A 26549-nucleotide genomic window follows, 5' to 3' on the forward strand; every position below is an offset into this window, starting at 1 on the left:
TAAGTAGTAAATCTTTAAAAAATGTGAATACAAACCACTGAGAATAGACTTATAACAAAATTAGAGTTCATTTTACCATTGTCATTTAGGAAAGATCATCTAAAAATAGTTTTTCATGCATTTAATTTTTAATAGTAAATATAAAGAATATTATGCTTATTATCATATTGCACCTATTTCAAACTGACAAAAATTTAAATGTTGATAAATGATGAATCAGAATAAAGATTACAATATTTCTAATGTTGAAGCTATGAATGATTTACTAATCTAGAACCTTAAAATTGAGTAAACTTAATTAGAATACTTACAGTAAAGTCACTAAGTCACATATACGTGATTTTTTGTACTGATAACAAACTAGTTAATAAATCAACTGTTATTGTTCATTTACAGTTTATTAAGTTTGATCCATTTTTGCATAATTTCTATATATTGTTTGCTTATAGACATTAATAGCTGTTCTGTTTCTGCTGATTGTGAGAAAGGAAAAGTTTGTAAAGACAACAAATGTGTTAGCAGTAAGTTAAACATTCATTTTTGTCAAACAGAAATTACCCTTCTTTTTCAGTAATCTGTATGTGGTTTAATAAAAGTTGTATTGATAAAGTTTTCATTTATCTATGTTATAATTTTTAATTCAGATATGGTGCATTACCTATATTCACATAAATAACTATTCTCATTCAATGCTACCCTCTGTATACAAAAATCGTTTTTTGCATCCCACAAGCCTTGAGCTCCAACATCAATTAACTGATTGGTTTTAAGAGGGAGAAAGTTTACATAACAGAGACATCTTTACAGTAGTCATCTTCTGAATGTTGGGTACCTGGATCAGTCAATCAGTTTCTCACATTGCTATCATGTGTCTTGTACAAGATCATCTAGCCTGCTAAACTTGAGGTAAATATGGTGTGATTTCCTTTACTACTCTCACAGGCAGTGGATTCAGCAGATAGCTCGATATGGTTTTGCTCTAAGAAAATACCCAACAAATAGCTGGGTTTTAGATTATAGTTGACTTGCTATTGGTATGATCTTCTTTTTTACTCCCTTCATGGATGTTGGTTTTCAGTAGTCTGGGTTTTGGATTGGTTTTGGCTTGCTGGTGGTATGGTTCTCTTTCTACCCCCGCATGAATGTTGATTCCTGGTGGCTGGATTTAGGATTGAAGTTGACTTACTAATGGTATGATCCTCACGCTCTCTGTCAGATGCTTACTTTTTATGTATTCTCAAGATGGCTTGTATAGGAATTAAAACTTTAATTAAAATAAAGTACAGAACAACGTTTTGACCTTTTTAGGTCATAATCAGGTCAACAGAGCAAGTAAGGGGTGTGTTGGGCTAAGGATTTTTGTACAGTAAGTGTCTGTGATTTGTTGATGATAAATTTTAAAAAATAATAAATGAACAGCATGCACTCTACATGTTTCAAAATAATATATTAAAAACAAGTTGAATGTATGTACATAAATTCTTTACAAGATGTATATCATAATTGTATCTTAAATACTATATAGTTCTCTTCTTCTTGTCAAAAGTCCATTTAGGCTTATTCAGTTGACAAGTCAAACTATTTTTATCGTAAACACTGTCAGTGTCATAATTCACTTATTCCTTTTCTTCTCTATGTTTGTTTCCTTTTATTGCAACACTATCAGTGTATAATTCACTTATGCTGCCTTATGAGTTACCACAATTATATCCTGAACTTTTGATACTCATCTGCTTTTTCTTATTTAGGCCTACTTCCAATAAATGTTTGTTTTTCACATATAGGCTTGCTTTCAAATAAGCATCTGTTTTTTGTCAAAGTCCACACAGGTAGGTTCACTTACTTTAGAATGCCTTTTGACAAAACAAATTATTTTCCTAAAAACTCAGAGAAACATTAACATGTGACAGACTTACTATCATATATCAGTTCTAATATTGATGTTTGTCTAAGTTAAATTTATATTTAGAAATGTGGATGCCTTAAATTTGTATTGCAAAATTTCCCTCTATTCACTAAAGTTGTAGAAGATTCTGGAATGTAAGAATCAATAATATATGCATGTACATAAACATTGATGTATTGTTTATATTGTTGATGAAACTGAAGTTCTGAGAAACTCTCCTTGTGCTTGTAAATATAACCAACACAATACTGTGTATTACTGGATTGTAATAGTTGGTATACTGTAAGCTACAGAAACTACGCTTGTGATTAACAGTTATTAATTAGAAACTTCAGATATTTAACCAGGAATATCTATAAATTTTGAATGCTACAAATCATTTAACTTCAGTTGATTTACATCAGACATCAATATTTTCATGAAGACATTATATAACTTCAGGAGTGAAAAACTCAACAAGTGATCATTGAAAAGGAAGTATTGCAAAACCAACTAGTTCTCTGTAAAGTGAATTGTACCTACATCAACTTAAATTAACTCACTCGTTGTGAACTATCAGTAAGACATCAAGGAAGTTTCAGATTAGAAAGAAGATTCAATTTCGTTTGTAGGTTGACAAAACTTTTATGCATAGATCATTATTTGTAATAACCATTATTGCTAATTAAAATATATTTGTATTAAAAAAAAAAGAAACTGTGTATCAATCTTGTTGGGAAATATAATACATTTTGATACATATCAACCTTTATTTAACTTAAAAAAGAGAAAGAAGCTCATAACGAAGTTTGAAGAGAAAATAAATATACCACAGCCAAAAAAATCTCGCATTTAAGGCAAAAAAAAGAAATTTCGCTGAAAGGAAAGGAAATTAAGCTAAACTTCAGTTGACCAATGAATGACACTTTTGAACTTAATCGATGTTAAAGTATCATCATTCAATGAAGTTGATAAATATTTCCAACATTTTGAGAAGGTTGCTCAAAAAATGGCTCACTGAAAAGTGGTAATTATTATTACAGAGTGTTGTAACTGGTAAAGCACAAGTGGTTTATGTCACTCTCTTTCCCTCTAGAAGATTGTATGAATTATAATAAAATTAAAGCTATTCTAAAAGCATATAAGTAATTATTGTAAGATTGTTGCCAGTAGTTTTAAGGTTATTATAAGCAAGATAATCAAACTTATAAAGAATTTCCAGATGGAAAAGAGGTTCATTTTCATGGATGATGTAATTCTGTGCATATTGGCAACAGTTTTGACAAACTAATACAATTATGTCTAAGTGAGGAATTTAAACATTGTGCATGTGACGAACTCAAAACATACTTGGACAAACAAAAAGTTAAAACACTTCAGGGCATGGCTGCTCTTTCTGAAGACTACTCTTTAAAACATAAAATCACTTTCCATAAAAAATATATTTCTACCATCTCAGGCAAAACGTGTAACTGTTCAATCCATAAAGTTAAGGATTGTTAAAAAATTTCTGCTCTTCTATTTTAGAATCTTCTGACAACCATGATGAAACTTTATCAAAACCATTAAGGCCTGTCTGCTATTTTTGTAAAAAAAAACAAACCTGATCATACTATGTACAATGGTTGGTGTTTCAAAAAAAAAAAAAAAATAAGGAGACAACACCTAGTGTACTTGTGTAGTTTTGCTTGATCGCCCAATGTTGTTGATTCAGTTAGTGATATAAAGGCTGATGTAGTCAGAGAGGAATTTAGACATTTTATGCCTGTTGGTTCTGTGTCTTTGACAAATGACACTCCCAGTTTCACATCCATTCATATTCTTTGTGATACTGGGGCGACTCAATCATTGTTCTTAGAAGGTATACTGCCTTTAGATTCAAGTTCTTTGAGTTCTGCCACTGGTGAGCCTGTTATCTCAGGGTGGCTTTGTAAATGTTCTTCATAATATTTATTTGGCACCAGGCCTAGTTTTGGGACCACTTGTGGTTGTGGTAAGCATTACTTTGCTAATTAAGGGTCAGTTATTTAGAAAACCTAACCAGAAAATTCATGTTACTTTTTTGAAACCTATCACAGATGATTGTGGATTGTGTTGGATCGTTTCCAAAAACTCGATCATGTAACCAGTATTTGTTGACTATCGTGTGCATCTATCCTATTCCTTGAAGCCATCACTTTGAGAAACATTTTAAAAGCTTTTATTAACTTCTTAACTCTTGTTGGCTTGCCCAAAGAAATTAAATTTAATCAGAGATCAAATTTTATGTTGAAGTTGTTTCAACAAATTGTTTATCAGCAAAGTGCTAAACAAATCAAATCTAGTGCATACCATTCAAAATCACAAGGTGCTCTTGAGAGATTCCATTCTACCTTTAAAAATTTGATTTGGACTTACTGTCTCAATTAGGAATAGGATTTGTATTAATAAAGAAACTGTGTGTATCAATCTTCTTGGCAAGTGTTATAAATTGGCTGCATATCAACATGTACTTTTTTCTAAAACTAAATTACAATATAACTCAGTTTCAGGCCATTTGAAATTGTAATGCATAATGCATAGGTTGTCAGGCTATTCACTCCTCCGACAGTTAATTTTACATTTTCTAACCTTTCTCAAACCGAAACTCTCTTTCACTTGGCTTTACTTTTTGCTCCCTTCCCACTCATTATTTTCTTTATCTCCTTACCAGCTATTTATACTTCTCTAAATGAGGCTTCTAGAAATCTTCATAGCCTCAACATCAATGAGATGCAAACACAGTTTACAACAAATATCTGCTTTTACCTTTCTTATAATAAAATAAGCTAAAGAATCATGAAAAATTAACTCGCAAAATAAATAAATTAATACTGCCTACACTGAACAGTCTTGTATATTTGACACCATCCCTGTAGGGATGTCAGTTTTTGGCAGCCTGGGTTTTGGATGTAGTGGTCTTGTCGTGTATGGTCCATCATGACCTAGCCACTTTTCACCTAGTGCCACATCTTTTTTCTTTCATCCACATTCTAGTACTCTATAGGGTTGAGATTTGTTATACGGAGGTTTGGATCCCTATTCCATCATTGTTCTTTCCCATGCAAAACTGTTCATTCCTTTTTCTTCACCCATGTTTGTGACACCTCGTTCTAAACTGGGCAAAGAATGTACTTGGGATAGAGGTGGCATGGTATGTATAATCCTCTCTTATGAGGAAATGTCCTTTTGAGGAGTGTTGCTTTTTTTCTACATCATCTTGGTCTCTCTGTCTATTTACTATGGGATTCTAGTTATTTATGTGAAAAGGTGTAATGTATCATATCAAAAGTTATAATTTTCCTATATACTAAAAATGGATTTCTGATGTGCACTTGCATCCTGTCACACTTTCCACTTTTCCTCCTCTGTGAGAACTGGTGCTTTCATTTTCTGCCAATATTCCAAGTGATAATTCAGTAGAATTGGGTAAACAGACTCATATACTCCATTGGTGTGTGTTGCAATCTTATTGGTGGAGGGATGTTGCATAATTGCATTAGACACATTTGAATCAGTTGGTTGTAAGATACATGGGAGCAAAACCTTGTAAGCATAATTTAAGTTAATAATTTATGAGGCATTAATTTCTGCAAATGAATGGAAGTATGTTCAATAGCTTTTGTATATCGTTTATTACTATTCATTGTTTAGCCTGCCCTTAGTACATGGAAAACTTTTAAACATAAATAAAGCAACAAAGAATGAGAATAGCTATTTATATGAGAGAAGGTAAGTACATAATACAAACATATTTTCAATATAGGAAAATTATAACATCTGCATTCAAGTTATGCAGAAATATACAAAAATATTTGAATTGTTTTAAATATTGTCATGTGCAAAAATTTAGTGTAATTAGAATTTTAAAAGATTTAAAAAGTTCTACAACAAGTGATTAAAGTTTAAGTTCTATAGAAAGTTAAAACCCTTGCTAAATTAGAGAGGGATTATGTTAAATAAAATTACTGCATTGTTATTTATTTACTTACATACGAAAATATCCTAATTGATTTAGCACACCAGTATTTATCATTTGATTATATGAAAATTCTTTTAAATGAGCCAGTAAGAGTAGTTAGAAACATTGGTTATAAAAAATAACGTTTAGTCTCCTATTTTGATCAGTATTGGAAACAACAAATTTTAATACAATAGTAAAAGAACTAACTTACTGTTTATGAAAATTGAAATATGCTGATACTCAAAAAGTTTACTGATTACACATTCAATATGAAACATTACATAATTTGTTAATTTTACTTGTAGGAAATTATTGTTCAAGTATTTGAAATTTTTACTTAATTTTGTTACAAAAATATAATAGAAATATAATTTTTATAAAACTTGTTTGTTTATTTTATAATAAGTTTCATTTGAAAATATATAATTATAATTTCTTTCCTTTTAGAATCAATTTAGTTTGCATTTTTGTTTTGTCTAGTTCAAAAGGAATGTGAAAATGATAGTCAGTGTCAGCTTGGTGAGATTTGTCAACTGACTAAGTGTTTTGGTAGGTTTTTGTTTCTTTTTTTTTCATAATATATTTGCATATACTATATTATAATATATTGCATAGTACACTGAGTGAATTTGTAAATTTTCTAATTCATTGAAAATATAAGTCAATTATTTTAATTTAATAATCTATAAGGCATTAATTTCTGCAAATGAATGGTTGTATGTTCATAGCTTTTGTATATCATTTATTATTACTCATTGTCCAGCCTGCCCTTAGATAATTCATTTATATATTATATAACGTGCTTACCAGCTAATATGCTCTTTCTGCAAAAAGTTGTCTTTATCCAATATATCTTTTATGTAGAGATAAATGATAGCATCGTTATGTGTCTTTAAAAGTTATGGAAGCTACTATGTACAACTTCAAAAAAATTAACATTTACTAATCAATTTAAAATTTTTTTTAATTCCTTAGTGTAGTTTAATTCTTTAATTTGGTTAAGAAAAATATCACAAATAAGTTTTCCTTGCACATAAGTTGTTTATCTCTTTTTACATTAATAATTTAAAATCCATATAATCCAAATTTAATAAAAAATACACCACACTACTTGTTGTCAACTTTTTATTAATTTGTATTACCGTTAATACAGTTAGCTTGTATTTAACTGATGCAGGAATTAAACTATGACAATGTTAAAATTCAGAATTATAGTAAAGTTCCATGTTTTATGGCTCCTTGCAGCTTAGCAATAAGCTTGAGAGCTTGTAATTTTAAAATGCATACCTGTACACACTACAGATAGCCCATTGCACAGCATTATGCTTAACAACAAAACAAGAAAATGAATCCTGTAATATATATATGAGTGTGTGTGTGTGTGTGTAATATTTATTACAAGTAAACTTAACAAATTTCTTTAAAGGTTTTTCGTCTGATAATAAATTTATGATAATGTTTACTTGATATTGCAATTATCGATGTTTCTGAAATAAAATTATAATAACTTGAAAATTAGTCAATCCTCAGGTTCTTAAAGATCAATAACTTTAAAAGTCTTTATGATTTTATCAAATCTGTTTTTCTAGAGGGATGTCGTAGTAATGCCAACTGTCCCTTTGACCAAATTTGTATCTCTGGTCATTGCCAAAACCCATGTCTAGTCAAAGAGGCATGTGGATTGCAAGCTAACTGTTTTATTGAAAGACATGAGAAAATCTGTACATGTCTGCCAGGATTTACTGGTAATGCCAGCATTGAGTGTCAAAAGAGTAAGTTGAAATCCATGCACTGAAGCCACTAGACTTTCTGTTCAAATACAAAGTACATATGCATTTTGTTTGTACCTCATCTTAAGAACAGTGAGATATTATAACTCAAATCTATTATTTATCACTAAATTTTATTCATAATGTTGAAAAAATCTAAATCTACTTCTAATAAAAATTTCACATAGCCTTAAACCAATTCCAAATTTTAAAACTCAATGCATGTTTAATCTTATCAGAGTGTTTTTATTATAATATAATTATAATATGTTATAAGAGTATTTTAATAGTAATAATACTAAAGTAATATTAATTCGTAAATATATATGTCTTTAAAAACTGTTTAAATCTCTTCATCTGACAAAAACAAAATGTAGATTAAAATTAGAAAAGTAAACCATCTATAATATGTTATAAGAGTATTTTAATAGTAATAATACTAAAGTAATATTAATTCGTAAATATATATGTCTTTAAAAACTGTTTAAATCTCTTCATCTGACAAAAAAAAAATGTAGATTAAAATTAGAAAAGTAAACCATCTATACATGAAGTGTGATAAGTTATAACTGTCCTGAAGAAGAAAGGTCCATTTTTTGAAGCACTTGGGTTATAAGAGTTTCTATTTCAGTTTTATCAAGACTTGTTGGACCTACGTGTTTTTAGCACATCATGATTATAACTGCTACTAATAGTTTACAGCTATTTCTTAGTGACATTGAGCATCATTTGTTTATCATTCAATATTTTATAGAAATGATATTAGTCTTACCACTATATTTCAATTTCTAAAGAATTGTATATAATTTTACCAATAGACCTAAAATGTCTAATAAAAGTCATTTTAACTATAAATGAAATGTCTTTTGTTTTAAATCCAAAATGGACAAATTAAGAGGATGAATGTGAAAAAAATGGTTTCTGATGTTTCACTTGCTATAAAGCATATAAACCATAGCTTTTAATGTGTACACTGTCTTCATCTATTTAAATAATATACATAACTTTTCTAATGAACAGTTGGAATTTGTAACTCAGATGAAGACTGCCTGATAGGAACAGTTTGTCAAAGTCAACAGTGTGTTGGTATGTTACAGTTAATTTTATTTTCTCACATCAGTGTTTATTCGTACCCAATGTATTAGATATTACTGTTTTATTAATTTTATAATTTTATTTAGATTTTTTGTATTCACAATTAAATGATATATATACATCCATAAGACTTATGTTAGTTCATGCATTATAATCCTGAGAATAATTACTTAATAACTTAGTGTTAATTTATTATTTTAGTATATCAGAAGTTTTATACTTTCAGCATTGCCAAAAAGATGTGCTTCTGACAATGACTGTGCTCAAGGCCAAATATGTGAAGACACCAGTTGTGTGTGTAAGTATTGAATGTTTACTATCAACTATTGTTGTTACACTGTAAGTATTGCATTGAAAAGTATATATATGAATATTTAATGTATGTTTATAAATTACCATCTTTTAATATTTATTACTCTATATGTATATTTTACTTGGTTTTAATGCATGACACATTTCTTTGCTATACCTCTTTTTTCATAACTTTTAATTTTCTCTCTCTTTTCTTCTATTTGATATTTACTGTAGTTTACTTGTTTCAATCACTGTTTATTGACACTGTTTCCCAGTTGAACCTACTTACAGATTTACTGGATGAAAACATAACATAATTCACCAAAATTACTTTAAACATTTAAAGTAACTTTTAAGTAAGTACAGGGTTACAATAATTGAAGGATGAAGATATCAGCTTTAGAGGTACTAGTAGACACTGGCACATGCCCAGTTTCTGTTTGACAGTACCTTGAATACCAAAATGGTGTTTTGAAAAATCAGATCATAAAGTAATAATTGACATCATTACTGAAGTGCCAAATATTCCTGCACTTATTGGCCTGAGCCTCAGATCTTTTAAGCACCTAGTTATATGTCTCATCAGCATAATAGATTATTTTAAGATAGGTTTTAACTATGTCTTTTATTTTTTTAACTGTTTCACTGCATCAGAAATCTGTTTACTAAAATTAAATTTTAATGCAATACCAATAGATGGATGCCGAAGCCACAGTGACTGTGAGTTTTTCATGGCCTGTGTGGATAATCAGTGTCAAGATCCTTGCAGTAAAAAAGATGTATGTCACAGTCTAGCTGTATGTCATGCCATCAATCATCATGCTGCTTGCCGTTGCCCCGAAGGTTATACTGGAAATGCAAAAATACATTGTGACCCAGGTAGTAATATTACATTATTTTGTTATTTTAACATAAGCCATCTGATGTGTAGATTTCTTAACACTACATTACATAATTTGTAAGAATATAAAATTTATAGTAATTTTTGTTCTTTAACAAGTTTGTGGAACTTCTAAAAAATATATTTGCAATATTTTTTAATATAAAATGATTGCTGCATATTATGTAACTGGAGAAACTAAGCAAAATAAGTATGAAATGAAATAATAGTTAAAAATATATATTGACAGTAACAAATCATGGTAAACATTGAAAATGAAGAATATAGTAACTCTTGTACACACACAAGTTTTCTGATATAATATTTATTTTTTTCAGTTATTGAAGATTGCTTTATTGATACAGACTGTGAATTAGGTAAACTGTGCATCAGCAATAAATGTATTGGTAAGTAAATGAAGCTATATTTTGTTTTGTTTTAAAATAACAAAATAATATATAAAATGTGTTATATTGTCATTAACGTTTTAAACATGTATATTCTCAGTAAAGAATAGACATATAAAAAGATGTTATGACAAATATATTTGCTTCTATCGGCAATAATATCAGATTTGAATTTCATAATAATTCTTCCTAACAGACAAATGGTTCTCATCACATTGATTTAAAATAAGAAAATGTTAAAATTAATTGATTTTATGTGAAAACTGTTCAATATGAAATATTGATTATTAATTTTTACTGTTACGACAGTTCTATAGGGTATTGGGTGTTTTGCGTGTGTGTGTATGTATATATATTATATGTCAAATATAAAAAATACTGATAATCATATATAGTAAATAATTGAATACATTAACATTTTCATACAGTGAAATGATGTCAGTAAACCTTTATGTTAGCTTTTAAAATATTCAAACGTAATTAGTTCTTTCATGAAGCTGAGAGAACAGGTCACTATCTTGTTAAGAAATTATTAAACCTCTAATTATTATGTGTCACACATATATACTAATATAATAAATGTAATTGTATTATATGCTCATCCAACAGTGTTTGCAAATAAACTAGTCGAAAAAATAAATATTCTTTACTGGTGTAAATAAGACTTAATTTTATGTTAAACCTAACATTCATAATTTTCTATTAAGTGGGAAAACAATATTGAAAGTTTAAATTGCATTCATGATTGTCCAGTTGGTTGTCGCATTGATTCCAACTGTCCATATGACAAGTCATGTGTGGAAGGATATTGTAAAAACCCATGCCAGCTGAAAGATGCTTGTGGTGTCAATACTTTATGTCATGTTACCAACCATAAAGCAGAGTGTATTCCAGATGGAACCCATTGTGAAAATGAGGAAAACTGTAAGTTTATTTTTATTTATGAAATCATTTTGGAATAGCATGCATCACTAGATATTTATTTTATATAGGTTTTATAAAATGTTTGAAATATAAACTGCTTAGTGCTTCTTGTAACTTCTAAAGTATTTTTAACCAGTAACATTTACAAATGGTTTTATGTTTTATATGTTTGCAAAAGTATCAAGTTAAAGAAATAATGGACTTCTTGATATAAAAAAAAATTATTGATTGTAGGTCTTAGTATATTTTGAACTAACTGGAAATAAACAGTATGCTACACTACAGTAGATAATAAGTAATTTATTTTTAAAAATCAGTAATAGTAATACAATTCTTCTTTTCAGTTATTATTAAAATGAAATGTCATTTCTTGACATGTTTTCACCAAAAGCAAGGTTATTGATTTTGTGCAATTTAACCTGAGGTTAAAGCTTTGGTTATTGAAGATACGTAGCTGATGAATCAATAGAGTTATTTATTGCTTTAGGCTTAAGGGTATTTCCTAGTCATTGAAAAGTGCCTTATCAGTATTAGCTAATACTTTATTAACACTTTAGCTAAATTGACAGTAGAGCACTACTCACTTGCCACATGCATTATCACAAATATGATTTATATATCTGATGTCCATTATTTTTAATATACTTTTATCTATAGTGGTTGATGCAGGAAAGTTAATGACAAATTTCATTTTCTTCCATATTCTAGGCATATTTGAAGAGTGTAGCTTAGACATGACGTGTGACCCTGATAAAATCTGTGAAAATGGCAAATGTGTTGGTACGTTTTGTCAGAAATACTTCAGTATTTCTGATTACCTATAATATGTGGTAGAGGAGCTAGTTTGACCTTTATTTTTAATTTATGAAGTATTGTTCTTAAAAATGGTAAAACACTTAAGATATCAGTAGTTTATATGCAGGCTATTAGATCAAATGGATAAATGTGCTTTTCTGATTTATAAAAAACTAACATTGGTAATGTTGATTACACCAAGTAAGGTTATGAGAACCTTAAGTGAAGGATTCATGATGATGAGAAAACCTACTTGTAGAGAAAAATATATATGTAAAAACGTATGGTATGGATTGAAAAGATTTTATGTAGAGGAGCAAACAACGTTTCAGGTTGTGAACCTGATGATGACCAAAGAAAGTTGAAACGTTGTTTTCTCCTCTACATAAAATTTCTCAACCCATACCAGCCGTTTTTACATATATTAGTGAAGGATTGTTTTTCTAATTATTTAAACACTCCTAATAATTTCTTTGGTTACTACTGTTTTTAAGTCATCAATAGGTTAATCATAGTAATGTAATTAATTTAGCATTCAGGTCAGTGTTTCAAAATTATAAGTTAACTATATTTTATCTTGAAACTCATTACACTGAGTTTTACTGAAAATATTATTTTAGCGTAAGTTATAATTGTATAAATTTGAAGTTGCTAACTTGGGCCAAGTATTAATTCATTATAGAAAGAAGACATTAAGGTTATTGTGTTGCAACAATAGAGAATGTATCCCCTAATCTTACACACAAATTTAGTCATTCATTTTAACTTTTTTCTTTAGTTGGATGCCGTCGAGACTCTGACTGTACCTTTGATAAAACCTGCATCAACAGCCAGTGTATTGATCCATGCAGTATGCTGAATGTTTGCGGTCGAAATGCAGATTGTCGTCCAGTTGTACACCGACCATTATGTACTTGTAAACCAGGCTTCACAGGCCAGCCTTCTGATTATTGTAAACCCAGTAAGTTTTTACGTTTCTTCAGAAATTAGCTTATGATGCATTACTATTTATGAACATATGTTCATTTTTGCTTTTTAAGATAAAACTATATAGTAATTAATAACAATAACAAATATGGACTGTACTAAAAATTTTTGAAATGGTAGTTAAGATATTTAGTCATGAACTGTAAGAAGAAAAAAAAACAATCATCTTTTATACAGATTTTCATAACATGTTTTGGTTTTATAGTCCCAGGAAGTAGAGTTTCATGTAATGAGGATAAAGACTGTGAAATTGAGAAGATCTGTGAAGCTCACCAGTGTATCAGTAAGTACTCCTACTACTCCCATTTTACAAGCATTTTTATTGATTTATCTGTAAGATATTTTATGGTTCATTTATGTATTTGTTTTCAGTTAAAATTATGAGAGTATTTTAGTAGTTACAGGCTATATTTAATGTGTGTTGTGCTTCAAATGGATACCACAGTTAGATGCAGCAACATAATTTTTGGCGTTTTGTCTTATAAATTTGATATGATATTTTGTAATGTGTTATTTTCATATTTGAATATGTATATTTTGTTCTTTGTCTGTATAGTGGGTTGTCACAATGATAATAACTGCCCATTGAACAAAGCTTGTATCACCAGAAAGTGTGAAAATCCTTGTACTTTCCCTGAATCATGTGGTAAATATGCCACCTGTGTTCCTAACAACCACAGACCTGTATGTACATGCCCAGTTGGTTTTACAGGTGATCCAAATGTGCAGTGTACTCATAGTAAGTTTGTGTATTCTTCTTTGAAATATTTTATTAGTTTCAACTGAAAGATATTTAAATAATAAAAACTGTTTTTAGAGTAAAAAAATGTTACAACATCTGTCATCAGTAACACACAGTTTGGTTTAAATTAGTAGTCTCATTCTAAAAATAAAGGCTATCACATATTTAAGAACAAAGTAAAATTAAAGTATATATAATTGTTTTGCCAAAAATAATGTTGTGTTTTTTTATTCAAGCTATTTCCTCTTCTGTTTTATAAAAGTAATTAAAACTTCCACATATCTATCCTACTTCAATTGAAAAAGTGTAATAATATGATATACTTTAAAATATTTCTCTTTTGTACTTACTAGTCCCCACTGATGCCTGCTCTAGTGATGAAGAATGTTCTATTGGGAATATATGTGAGGAAGGAACTTGTATTGATGCTTGTCGTACTGATAATTCCTGTCCTTATGATAAGTCATGCATTAACAAAAGGTGTCAGAATCCTTGCAGTTTTTATGGAGCTTGTGGCATTCGAGCCAACTGCCGACCAGTCAATCACGAAACAGTATGCTCATGTCCACCTGACCATATAGGGAATGCTGACAAACTGTGTGTTCCTAGTAAGTAAGATGGTTTATTGTACTTTCATCATCAGTTTTTAAATGTTACTAAAGCAAATGTCAGAAGTTTTCAACATTTTGATGGTTTCAACATTAATATTAATTAAAACCAATATTTGGTATGAAAGGCTTCTGGTTCGGTGCTTTTTTAGTCATGTAAATATTTTAAAGAAATATTAGGATTTATCCCAAACTTTAATACTTGGGGTAGTTTGATCCAATTAAAATTAAATATCTTTACTAATTTTGAAACCCTTATTTTTTTTTCTATAGCTGAGCATCTCGATTATATATATATATATATATAAAATAAGCATTGCTATTGTCAGTCATAATTTTTAACATGATGTCATTACAGACAATGCCTGTAATAATAGCACCCAAATGTGTTGCAGATATCCCTTCTGTCAGACAATATCCAAATTTTAATGGTAAACTAGCAACTATCATGGAAAATCAATTAAGGGTACAGAGCTGAGTGCTTACACTCTCAACATCTCAACCCCTACTGCTTTCCACTGTCTGTAGCTAGTTGTGAGAAGGAAGTTATCCTTAAAGTTTAAATGAAACCACTCTAGAATTTTGTACTATATAAAACTAACTTTGAAAATATTATTTTATTCAGTATGCCAGGAAGGAAAGCCTAATTTCTAGTAGCTGGACTTACCTTGGTTTTCCCATGTTATACCTGAATAAGAGAAGGGGAGGTAGTTGGATATAAGAACTATTAAAGTAGGATTTGTGGTTCTCTTTAAGATCACTTAGTTCCACTTAACATCTTCTTGTAAGGGAAGAGTAGAAATTTTAGGATGGTTTCATTTCAACTTTAAGAACCTTTCCACAACTGGCTGCAGTCAGTAAAAAGCAGTAAAAGTTGAGACGTTGTGGATTTAAGCATGCAGCTTTTCACCCTCAATTGATTTTCCGTGATAGCTGGCTAATTTATCATCAGTGTTTGGATGTTGTCTGAAAGATAGAATATTCCTAACACGTTTGAGAGCTATGACCATAGGTATTGTCTCTTATGACATTAAGTTAAAACTAGAACTGTAAATGGCAATGTTTATTTTATATTGGTTTCATTATTGTTTTACAGTGCTGATTTAATTGCCTATTAACAATTAATGTAAATAATAGTATTAGAACTATTCACTCACTGATATATATACATGTATACACATTTGTTTTTTGTATGGGATTAGTTTTATTTCCAAGATCGATATTACAGTAAAGGTTAATTGTAATCTATTTTAATCTTTTGTACCATTGTATATTTCAAATCCAAAAGATATCAATCAATATCTAATTACTTGATTACCAGTACTTCAAAGTATTCATTGAAGCACATGACATTGAAATGCAGTGGTTAACAATACTCAAGGATTTGTGGCTATTCGGGTCTGTGCATTTTTTAAAAGGTGTTCTCTCTCTTTGTTTTCAGCATAATTACTTCAGTCATACTTATAATTCCAACTGCACACTCAACCTAGTACAAGTATTCTGTTACTGACTTACGTGTGTTTTAGTTTCCTTTCTTTTGTATGTGTGGAAGACATCTAGGTTTGCAAACAGATCCAAAGATTAGTAATTTTTCTAATGATTTAGTTGTAACTGTTAAAGCTACATTCAATTTTTATCCAGCATTAACTGAGTTTGAAATTTTTACAGTATTTCATTCAATTTACTACAATCTATAAGTTAATATACCTAATTCAAGTAGTCCTTATAATTACCTTCTGAATAAGTGTATAATAATCATGATAAAGATCCAAGATTTTTAGCCATGCTTTTTTGCAGTTGTGCCAGTAAATTTTATTGTGAGCATTCTGTTATGTGACAGTAAAGGAAAAAAAAAAAAATAATCTTAGGATAGTTTGCTCTGGAAGTTAAGTTGACTTTAAATAAAAGTTTGAAAATTTTTTTAAAAACCCAGTTTAATTTCTATCATATTTTAACCAATTTATTTTCCATGTAAGTTCTGGTCTTACATTTCAGAGTACCTCGTTAAGTTAACAGTAAGTTTATGGACTTAAAATGCTAAAATCCAACCTGAATAACCATGTCCACCTATGTTGAATAATTAAACTAAACAATGTTTTATTATTCAATCATGATAGATCGATGCATATTATAATTATCCAAATATTTTAATATAGAATCTTAATTAAATGAAGCAGTCAAAGTGCCATATAAAATGAACACACCTGCCATTAACTTCATCCATATTGTAGCAAAGGTTTCTAGGCTGTTTGGTGATATTTTATTATGTTGTTTGACTTTCACTAGCATTGTACAGTTAAATGGGATGTAATTCAAATATTTACCTATTTCATGAGAGTGTCAGTGACATAACTCTTAAATTTGTACAATACAGTTCTTATAGTGAATTCTTGTGTTTTTTATATAGATGCATCTGTTGTTTTTCTTTCTTTTTTTATGAATACAATCTTTCTTTGCTATGCAGAGACAACTGACGTGTGCAAGTCATATGAAGACTGTGGCTTTGGATCCATTTGTGTTGGTGGAAACTGTCAAGGTGAGCATGTTCTTTCTGGTATTTTATAATATGTAAACTATAGAATAAGATTGATTTTCTAAAACTTTATTTCATCAACTTTTTAGAACTAACAACAGTTAAAGTATTCTTTTTATACCCTTACCGTTCACATCAGTTTTCACCTTTTGTCTATTCTCTACCAAACAAATGTAATTTCATAGGATTTCAAATATATTTTTTCTATTTATGCAAGGAATTATGTGTTCAAAATAGTTAGACTTTTAATTTGTGTATTAAAACTTGTTAAACGTATAATGATAGACTTTTTTTCTTACCACAGAGGGTTGTCTCAGTGACAATGACTGTTCTTCTGACTTGGCTTGTATCAGTCAACACTGTCAGAACCCTTGCACAGTTCCTGGTTCTTGTGGTATTAATGCAACATGTATTAGTGATTTTCACAGGCCAATCTGTAGTTGCAATATAGGTTATCTTGGAGACCCATATGTGAAGTGCACTTTAGGTAAGATTAAGATGATATTTATCCCTCTATATTGCTGCCTTATCTGTTTAATTGTCTGTTTTTGAACTATTATCAGAAGAGAACCTTTGGTCTAAAACTGTGGCTTATACATACGAATAAAATACTACAATAAACTCTGAACAAGCTTACAGTATACATTATTAGAAACAAAGTTTGTTGCACATGTAACCAGGAGAATATTAAGTTAATAAAATGTTAAGTGTTTAAATCATCAGGGACATTTGGTTGTCTAGTATCAAAAGAAGATAAGTAGCTATTATTGTTAATATCTCACTATTCTAGAATAATTAAGTTTTCTCTCTTTTAGGGAATGATAGCTATTGTACTACAGATGCTGTTTGTCCTATGCAACAAATTTGTGAGAGTTTCACCTGTGTTGGTAAGTATAAGCTCTTTATTTTGGAAATGCAATAGTTCTTTAGCAAGTTATCATTATTATGTCCCATTTACAACTTGAATATTATGTTTGTAATAGAAATAAAGTAAAAACCCTATAACCCGAGCACTTTCGAAAGGTGCACCTTTTGAAAGTGCTCGGGTTATAGGGTTGTTATTTAATTTCTATCAAGACTTCTTGACCCTACATGTTTTTCTAACATTATAAATTTTCATGAAAGTACTTTTTTTCATTGCTTAAAATCATTCATAGATGTAAAAATTATTTTCTCTTGTTATTGGAATTGTTATTTCTACTGAATACTTATACCACATGCTTGCTTCTCTACTGCATTAATTGTATACCAGTATTAATTTGTGTAAAAAAATTAAACTTTATTCTTTTACTTTTTAAAGTTGGTTGTCGTAGTGATCACAATTGTGCTTTTGAAGAAGCTTGCATCAACAGTATATGTCAAAATCCATGTAGTGTTTTTGGTGCTTGTGGGCGGAATTCTATATGTGAACCTATCAATCACCAGCCAGAATGCTCTTGTCCACCAAATTTCCGTGGAAATCCCAATGTTATTTGTACCAGAGGTAAGAGACTATCTTTGTTGATTTCAGTATCTACTTCATGTTTTTGTACTACTGTAAAGTTCTCAAAAAACCTCTGAGAAGTGATGTACAATTTTAGTAGAACAAACAGTTTTTCCTTAGAAATAAAAATATGCTTAGCTTAAAATAAACTGTAGAATCAAGATATCTGAAATAACAGAAATCTACAAAATTTACATGACTATCCAAAATTGGAAAAGGCAGTTTCAAGCTTTAGTTATTCACGAAAACTGTAAGCATAAAATTATACAGACAGTTTCTTAACAGAGCTCTATTTGATATTTTAGATTTGTATTGTAATTACAAAATAAGTTTAAACATTATATGTTCCTTAAAAGTTGGCCTGGCATGACAAGATGGTTAAGGTATTTGATTCGTAATCTGTTGGTCCCAGGTTTGAATCCCCATCACATCAAATGTGCTCACCCTTTCAGCTGTGGGGGCATTATAAGGTGACAGTCAATCCCACTGTTTGTTGGTAAAAGAGTAGCCCAAGAGTTGATATTGGGTTGACAGCTGCCTTCCCTCTAGCCTTACACTGCTAAATTGGGGATGACTAGCACAGATTGCCCCTGTGTAGCTCTGCGCAAAATTCAAAAACAAATAGAACATCCTAAAAAGTCATCAATACATTGTAAAACTTAACTTGATCAAAGATCCTTGTTTTGTTAGCCATGTTTCAAAGTTTTAGCAACTTTTAGCCTTGAGGAATACAACTCCATATAAATCATGAACATGTTACTTGTCACTAGTCTTTTTTTTTTATTTTTGTAAATGTGTTTCTTCTTACAGAAGAAGATGGGGATTGTAACAAAGACCAAGACTGTGAGATAGGGGAAATCTGTAACAACAACCTATGTATTGGTAAATGAAAATTCTTTCTTTGGTAGAAAGCTCAATTAAGATGCTTCTTTATCACTATTTTTTATTCAAACTTTAATAATGCTTATTCTGTGTAAAAGGATTTGATGAAAACATCAAGAGGTAAGAAAAACTCAATCCTTTGTGTTATTGAGATGTTTTTTGTTTATGATTGTTTTTGTTGCACATTTAGCAAATTATTCTGTTAACAAATATTGCAATCATATAAGGTGGAAAAGAACTTTTTTGAAAATATCATACAAAAAATTATTCGTTAAAAAGTTACAGTAATTTGTTTTTAATTTATTGATTGGAGCACCTTTTAGAATACTTAGAATATCTGGAACAAAATCTTTCAATTAATTGTTGGAAATTTCTTAATTTATTAAAGCATTAATTTAACTGTCAGTAAGTGAAAGAAGTCATTTTAATTAGTTTAAGCTGATTAATAAAAATACTTGCTAATAATTTTTCCACACATTTCTACACTTGCATTAAGTTATATCTTAATTCATTTACTCTTCCTGTATTTTTCCACAGTAATTTGATTTATTCTATTATGTGGCATACTAGTGTCTTCTGGTATGCTTATGACATTTAATGAAAGCATGAGAACTGTTTATATTCATATACAACATTTTCGTCTTTTGTTCTTTTCTGTTTTCTCAATTATTACTTGAAATAAATTCACCATTTATTGTTTGGATACAAAAATATTTATATAACATCATAAAATCTTTTTAAAAATGATGTACCTCAAATATTTAATATTAATAATATCTTTCAACCTCAGATGGTTGTAGAGATCATAACAACTGTCCAAACAACAAAGTTTGCTTCAGTGGCCAATGTCAGAATCCATGCTTGCTTCCAAACAACTGTGGGCAAAATGCTGTGTGCCAGCCAGTCAATCATGAAGTTGTATGCAGCTGCCCAGAAAATTTTATTGGTAACCCTTATGTTAAATGTCATCCAGGTTTGTATTACTTTAATTTTTTATATTCTTTTTATTGTTATGTTTGCCTCTTGTCTAGGTTGTAAAATGTTTTAGTATTAAAAAAAGAATATTTTATAGTACATACATACTTCATTGATTATTTTTAAATGTTTAAGAATAATTTCCCCAAATTCTGAGCACATAAATATTTGCTTCATGTACCTAAAATATATGAATATATGTATTTTAATTGTAACAATAAGTTAATTTCAGTTCCTTTAAGTGCCACATTTTTTCAAAAAAACCTTGAAACTTCAATGAAAACCTTTTAACTGTTATTTATTTTGCATTGAATAAATAAACTAAAGAAGTTTTTTTTAAAAAAAAAAAAATGTTTCTTATCCACTTAGTAACTGATTTTCCCAAAGTTCTTTGTTTTTATGCTGGGTGGTCTCAGTAATTAGTTTTATCAACTTCTAATGATTAAAATATATTTATAATAGTTTTCAGGGGAAAGGAACATCATGTGATAAATAGATATTATTTTATAAATATATAAAATAACTACATTTTGGGTCTGGCATTTGAAAGAACATACTTATTACCTCATTGAGAACTGTCTATTCTCAAAATGTTTTACACATGCATTAAGTCTTTTATTCCTGCATGCCATATCAGTTCCCATGGTTTAACTAATTCACTCCTGCAGTTATCATGCAACAAACTTCCATCAGTAGACTTGCCTCACTCGCACAGGTGGCTTTTGTGACTTTCTATTCCACCTAACTATCACTTCTTGTTTGGCAGTGTTTGTGATAACATGATTTCTATAATACTCTTTGAAATCGAATTTGAATTTTTGTAGCTTTTATTTCTAGTTTACAACCTATAAGTTCCATTTTAATATTTTGTAGTAGAATTATTTCATTTTCAGAACCCAGTTATAGAAATTAAATTTCCATTTATGTCTTTCTTTACCAATACAGTTATGTTTGGTTTACATTATAAATTCTTAAATAAGTGTAACCATGTTAAAGGTTGTAACTTCTACTGGAACATTTACTCAGCCTTTAAGTGGGGGTGAATCAACTTTTGAATTTTTTACAATTATCACTTGAGAGATTGATTGTTATTTGAACCTGATGTTGCCGAGCTTCCCTCTGAACAATCTGAACCAGTTCAAGATAACAGCGGTTTTAACTGCCTTTTTTCTCTATTTGAATTATTTGCTGCATCATGTTTCTTGGTCACTCCTGCAAGTTCTTTTAGGCCTGATAAGGCTTTTATGGACATGATTTCACTGGTATATTCTATTTTACTCCTTTCCTAAATTTCCAGTAATCCTCTATATTTCTTGCTACATAACATTCTTTCCTTTCAGTATTTTGTATTTCCACCCTTTCCTGATATTTGAATTCATGCTGAGCAATTTATATCTCATTTACATGATGGCATGAGCATGCCTCATCCTTCACGGGCTGTGAACCAGTTTGCTTTGGCCTACCATGAGGCCAATTTTCTGTTCCTAGATTTAGAACTCTTAAATCCATTTTATCTATTTGGGAGGTGGATCTTGATCGTTCTCTTCTTTTATCCCATGTCCAATTTTTTCTCTGTTTTCTTATCCTCTCATCTGTCCTATAGTACTTGTCCACCATCCATCTTTTCTCTGAAACAATCCACCATGACCCTAAAGATTTCTTGGGGGATATATTTGCTCTAATTACCTTCCCTTTCTTTTTCTACATATATGGTATTTCTGTTGTTGGGATCTTTTGAGGAGAGTCATGATATTGTCCAATGTTTGTTTTCCATCACCTTATACCTGATACTTATCTTCATCCATTTTCTCCATCATTTGGTCTTTGGAAATCTTCCAGGGACTTTGAAATCTTGCCTGAAATATGTGAGAAAGTAATTGACTCTTTCCTTATTGATTGGTTGTTTATTTCACACAGTGTCATGACAACCCCTCTATTTGTTCCTCATGTGATTCCTTCCCAATCTTTACCTGTTAGGTTGAGGTTTTAGTTTGATTGGGGTATTCTTCCTTGTCACATTCTTTCTATCGATTATTCTGCTGCCTTCCCATCAGATTAGACACCTCATTTTTTGTCTAGCCTTTCATATGCATTGCCCATCAGAGGAAATTCTTCCAATGGGCTTGTGGACACTTTCCATACTTTCATCTCTCGCTATCTGCATCATGTTACTGTTTCTTTCTTGTTGAGTTATTGACTTCCATTTGTTGCCATTCTTTAGACCTTCCTACAACTATAACTGAGTAATTTTCATTTTTCCTTATTTATCAAAAGATAAAAAAGAAATCAGGGACTTGTCTCATGTTTTGTTCTTAGTCTCACTCTTTTTGATCCTCAAATCTGCACTGAAAAGCCATGTTGATTTTTTTTCCATTGCCCTTAAATGCACACTTGTATGTTATATACTTGAGACTGAGTATTCTACAAGAGCCTGTAGGTTGTTCTTCATGATATATTTTCTTCTTAAGTATACCTGTTCTGGACTGTACTCACCTATGTAATTTGTGGGTAAAGTAAAAGGAGATGGCTGCCTATCTCTGCTATTCCTTAGATTAAATAAATCAGGTTTGGTTTGTTTTTCAACATAGGGTTTCATGTTTGTCCATTACACTGTCTCTAGTGTGAATGTCTCTCCAGACACTGCACTGCATTTTTCCCCAGTTTCTTTCAGGAGATTAAGAAAGTCCTTACTACTTTCCACTTCCAAGCTGTTGGGTTGGTAGACGATGGGGGTCTCCTCCTGAATGTGAAGTACACAATATAAAAATAATGCGTCCATTCATTTGAGAGTAAGGTGGTGGTGTTCTGCTGGTGTAGGCATGATTGTAACCCCTCATTCTACATCTGTGGAGAATTTTGGTCAATTCTGGTGGTTGAGTTTTGAATTTAGAGCTGAACCAATCAAAATATTGATCACACTATTGACAACTAGGATCCCTCATCTTACCTCCACCTAGATGTTGATTCCTGGCAGTTGAATTTTGAATTTAGAGCTGAACCAAACACCACATATTATCACACATGTCGTATGGATATTGATTCTCGGGAGATGAGTTTTAGATTTAGAGCGAATCCAATCACATTGATATGCTCAAACATGTAGTGTGCCAGCATCAAGGCAGTTCATTCCTTTGATTGGAATCCTTCATCCTACTTTGCATGGATGTTAGTTCCCAGTGATTCAGAGCTGAACAAATCAACATAAAATCCTCAGGGTGTCCCTATTCACTTCATGTTTGGTGCATTTTCCTGTGCTATGGATCATAATGGGGGCACTTGGTTCTTGCTTCTCTTCCTCCTCTTGTGCTACATTTGATGTCTTTATGCAAAGGATGATACTGCATTTGGGGTGTTCCTGTATGTTTTATTTGAAAAGGATATATCTATATTTCATTCTGATCACATATGCCCTGTTCTCTAATTGGTGGTGATAATTCTTTTTGTGGTTGACTGAACTTCAGGCAAAAATAATATGATCAATTTTTCTTACCTCTACTTGGATGCTGGTCTCAATTGAGTTTTCAATTGCAGTTGACTTAATAATAGTATGATCCTTGTCCTACCCTGTCCTGAATGTCAGTTCTTGGCAGTAGAGTTTTGGATGCAGTTGACTTATTGTGTATGGTCCACCATACCTTAGCCACTCCACACCTTGGGACACATCCATTTTTTTTACCCACAATAAGAGGTTTTCCTCATTTTTGTCCACTTAACTCAGTCTCATCTTTTCCATGTCTGGGCAAAGAGATGGTTTTATATATTGGACAAACTGAGCAATTACCTGAAGCCCCACACATTGAGGGGCCCTTGATGCTATGCCTTTTATCTTCTTCTGCATTTTCTTGTTATTATGGGGCCCCATTTACTGAAATTGCCCAGGGCTCTGGAATTAGTAAGACTATCCCTAAGTATATGTGGTACAAAATTGGTGCAACTTTCTACACATCATCCTCTCTTTTTGGGGTGTTCTTCAGACACTTTTGTTGTATGCTTCCCTTTTCTCCCTTGCACCAGACCCTCCACTATTCATTGTGGGAACCTGGCTATGTGTGTAAGTGGAAGTAAAGTACCTTGTTAGAAGTTATGATTTTCCTACAGTGAAAATATATTTCTTACAGGTATTAAATGTTGCTCACTATTTTCCACTATCTAAAAGTGCTTATTTTTCTGCTTAAACCCAAAGTTATAGTTTGGTAGAATAACAAAGAGGGAGTCAACACATGTATTTGAGGTACATCTATTTGTGGAGGTTTGTCACATGATAATTTGCATTTTAAACCATATCCCGGCACATCTAATGAAAGAGCTTAATGTAAATTATAAGTCATGAGAAGTATATCAACTTATATCAACAATTATTCTTTTTACAAATATCCACAGGAAAATTACTAACTGTTGTTGTATTTATATAAAATGTTGTGATGACACTTAAACCAAGGAAATTAAGTGCTATATCATTTCCATTATAGTCACTGATGCATACTGCCAGAATGATATTGACTGTCCTATTGGGAAGATTTGTAAAGTTGATACATGTATTGGTAAGTAGACTGGGATTTTTTCTATACCTAGAGAACTATTATTTTTTCTATTAATTATTTTTCTCTTTGTATAATTATTATGAGTTTGTGATAACAAGTTGTGAAATATTGCACAACTCTATATTTCCAATGTTTAAGATACCATTTCAATTTAAACTTCATTCTCATAAACAAGTGAATGATTCTCCTAAACTGAAAGCTGATAACAACAAACATAATTTGTAAGCTGATGCTTTACAACAATATCTTTTGGTAGGACAGTGGTAAATTTTTGGATTTACTATACTAAAATTAGGGATTTGATTCTCCTTGGTGGACACAGCAAATATCTTGATGTGGCTTTGCTATAAAAACACACACACATTAAAAGCTAAAGTAATACTGGTTACTGAATTTTACATAAATCGCTGCTACTTTAAGCAAACAGTATTTTCGTGAGACATTTTTTATTTTGTGATTTGAAAAAGAGAGAGAGTAACTGAACATTAAATGTCATTACTTCTTAAAGTTCATACAGTGTTAAGTAACTATATTGTGATTAGTGTTCTGAATTGAATAGAGCCCAACATTTAGTAATAGTATTTATAATAATGGTATCGGTTTAAAAAACAAAGTTTTGGACATTATAATAAATATTATTGTTTAGAAATCCCAGTTAAAACAAGATAAATATATTCTAGTTGAACAAAATCACTGATAAGGTTGTAAACATTTTTTAAATGGACTAGGATTTATTAATTTAACACATAATTTAAGTGTAGCTTAAATGGTGAGCATGACAGTGATAGAATAAAGAAACTTTAAGTGAAGGACATGAAAAACTACTTTAAAAGTTTTGTGGGTTGCAGCTAGTATTTACATTAATTAATTTTAGATAGTTAAATTTTTCTATGTGTACCCTAATGTAAGAATTTTTCTCCAAATCCCAGAACATAATACTTTGGTCTTTTTTTTTCTCAATTTTAAGTTGGTACACAGTAGTAAGAATTATATCTTGATTTATATTTGTCTTTAGAAAAAGGTATAAATACCAGAAAAAAGTTATAACTCAAATGTTTAGGACGATAAAGAATAATATATATCTCCACGCATTTTGCCATACATATAATATAAGAACAAAACAAAGGATCTCTTGGTCCTTCTAGGAGGTCCTATCCACTATACTAACTCTAAAATTAAAAAAAAAAAAAAATCAAACACTCAGAACTAACCCTTATCATTTGAATATTTATCAAGTCTTCTCTTAACCTCCCTTCAATCAACTGCATTCACCACATTTAAAGTCAACCTATTTCAAAAGTCGACCACCCTGTTAGAAAAATAAAGCTGTATTAACTGAACATGACTCCTACCCTGCCAAAATTTATACTTGTGTCCACTAGTTTTAAGTGCAGAGAAAAATGATGTATCAGAATATAAATTAACAGTGGTATCTGTCATGAGTATTGGTCTCTGATGTAGCAGTGAACATGTTAAACTTGCATTAAATATTTCATTAGATATAACCTAAAATCCTATTTGCCTTGCCAGTATCATCAGTACATTGCTTGGATGTCCTAAGAGATTGAACAACCAGAATACCAAGATTCCTTTCTAATTAAAATTAAACTTTTAATTCAAATTGTCATATTACACATTCATTACCTCACATTTAATAAATTTGCTGTTTGTTCACAGAACTCACCATATGATCCAAATCCTTTTATAGAAGATTATCTTCCTACTAATAGCCAGCAACACCCAAAACTTTAATGTAATCAGCAAATT

General features: G+C 30.4%; 1 protein-coding gene across 1 annotated transcript in view; it reads left to right on the top strand.

Moving 5' to 3' along the window:
* Nucleotides 1–26549, top strand: part of LOC143245504 (uncharacterized) — a 357087-nt gene that overhangs the window by 277400 nt on the left and 53138 nt on the right. Inside the window, 20 exon segments of the mRNA XM_076491867.1 lie at nucleotides 450–521; nucleotides 6348–6416; nucleotides 7457–7639; nucleotides 8657–8722; nucleotides 8958–9029; nucleotides 9722–9904; nucleotides 10244–10312; nucleotides 11066–11236; nucleotides 11945–12016; nucleotides 12810–12992; nucleotides 13224–13301; nucleotides 13575–13757; nucleotides 14114–14368; nucleotides 16833–16904; nucleotides 17206–17388; nucleotides 17717–17788; nucleotides 18202–18384; nucleotides 19195–19266; nucleotides 20057–20239; nucleotides 24711–24782. Coding sequence (XP_076347982.1) covers nucleotides 450–521; nucleotides 6348–6416; nucleotides 7457–7639; nucleotides 8657–8722; nucleotides 8958–9029; nucleotides 9722–9904; nucleotides 10244–10312; nucleotides 11066–11236; nucleotides 11945–12016; nucleotides 12810–12992; nucleotides 13224–13301; nucleotides 13575–13757; nucleotides 14114–14368; nucleotides 16833–16904; nucleotides 17206–17388; nucleotides 17717–17788; nucleotides 18202–18384; nucleotides 19195–19266; nucleotides 20057–20239; nucleotides 24711–24782 — 2493 coding nt within the window.

This window comes from Tachypleus tridentatus, chromosome 2, assembly GCF_004210375.1.
Source record: "Tachypleus tridentatus isolate NWPU-2018 chromosome 2, ASM421037v1, whole genome shotgun sequence".
NCBI classification, from domain to species: domain Eukaryota; kingdom Metazoa; phylum Arthropoda; class Merostomata; order Xiphosura; family Limulidae; genus Tachypleus; species Tachypleus tridentatus.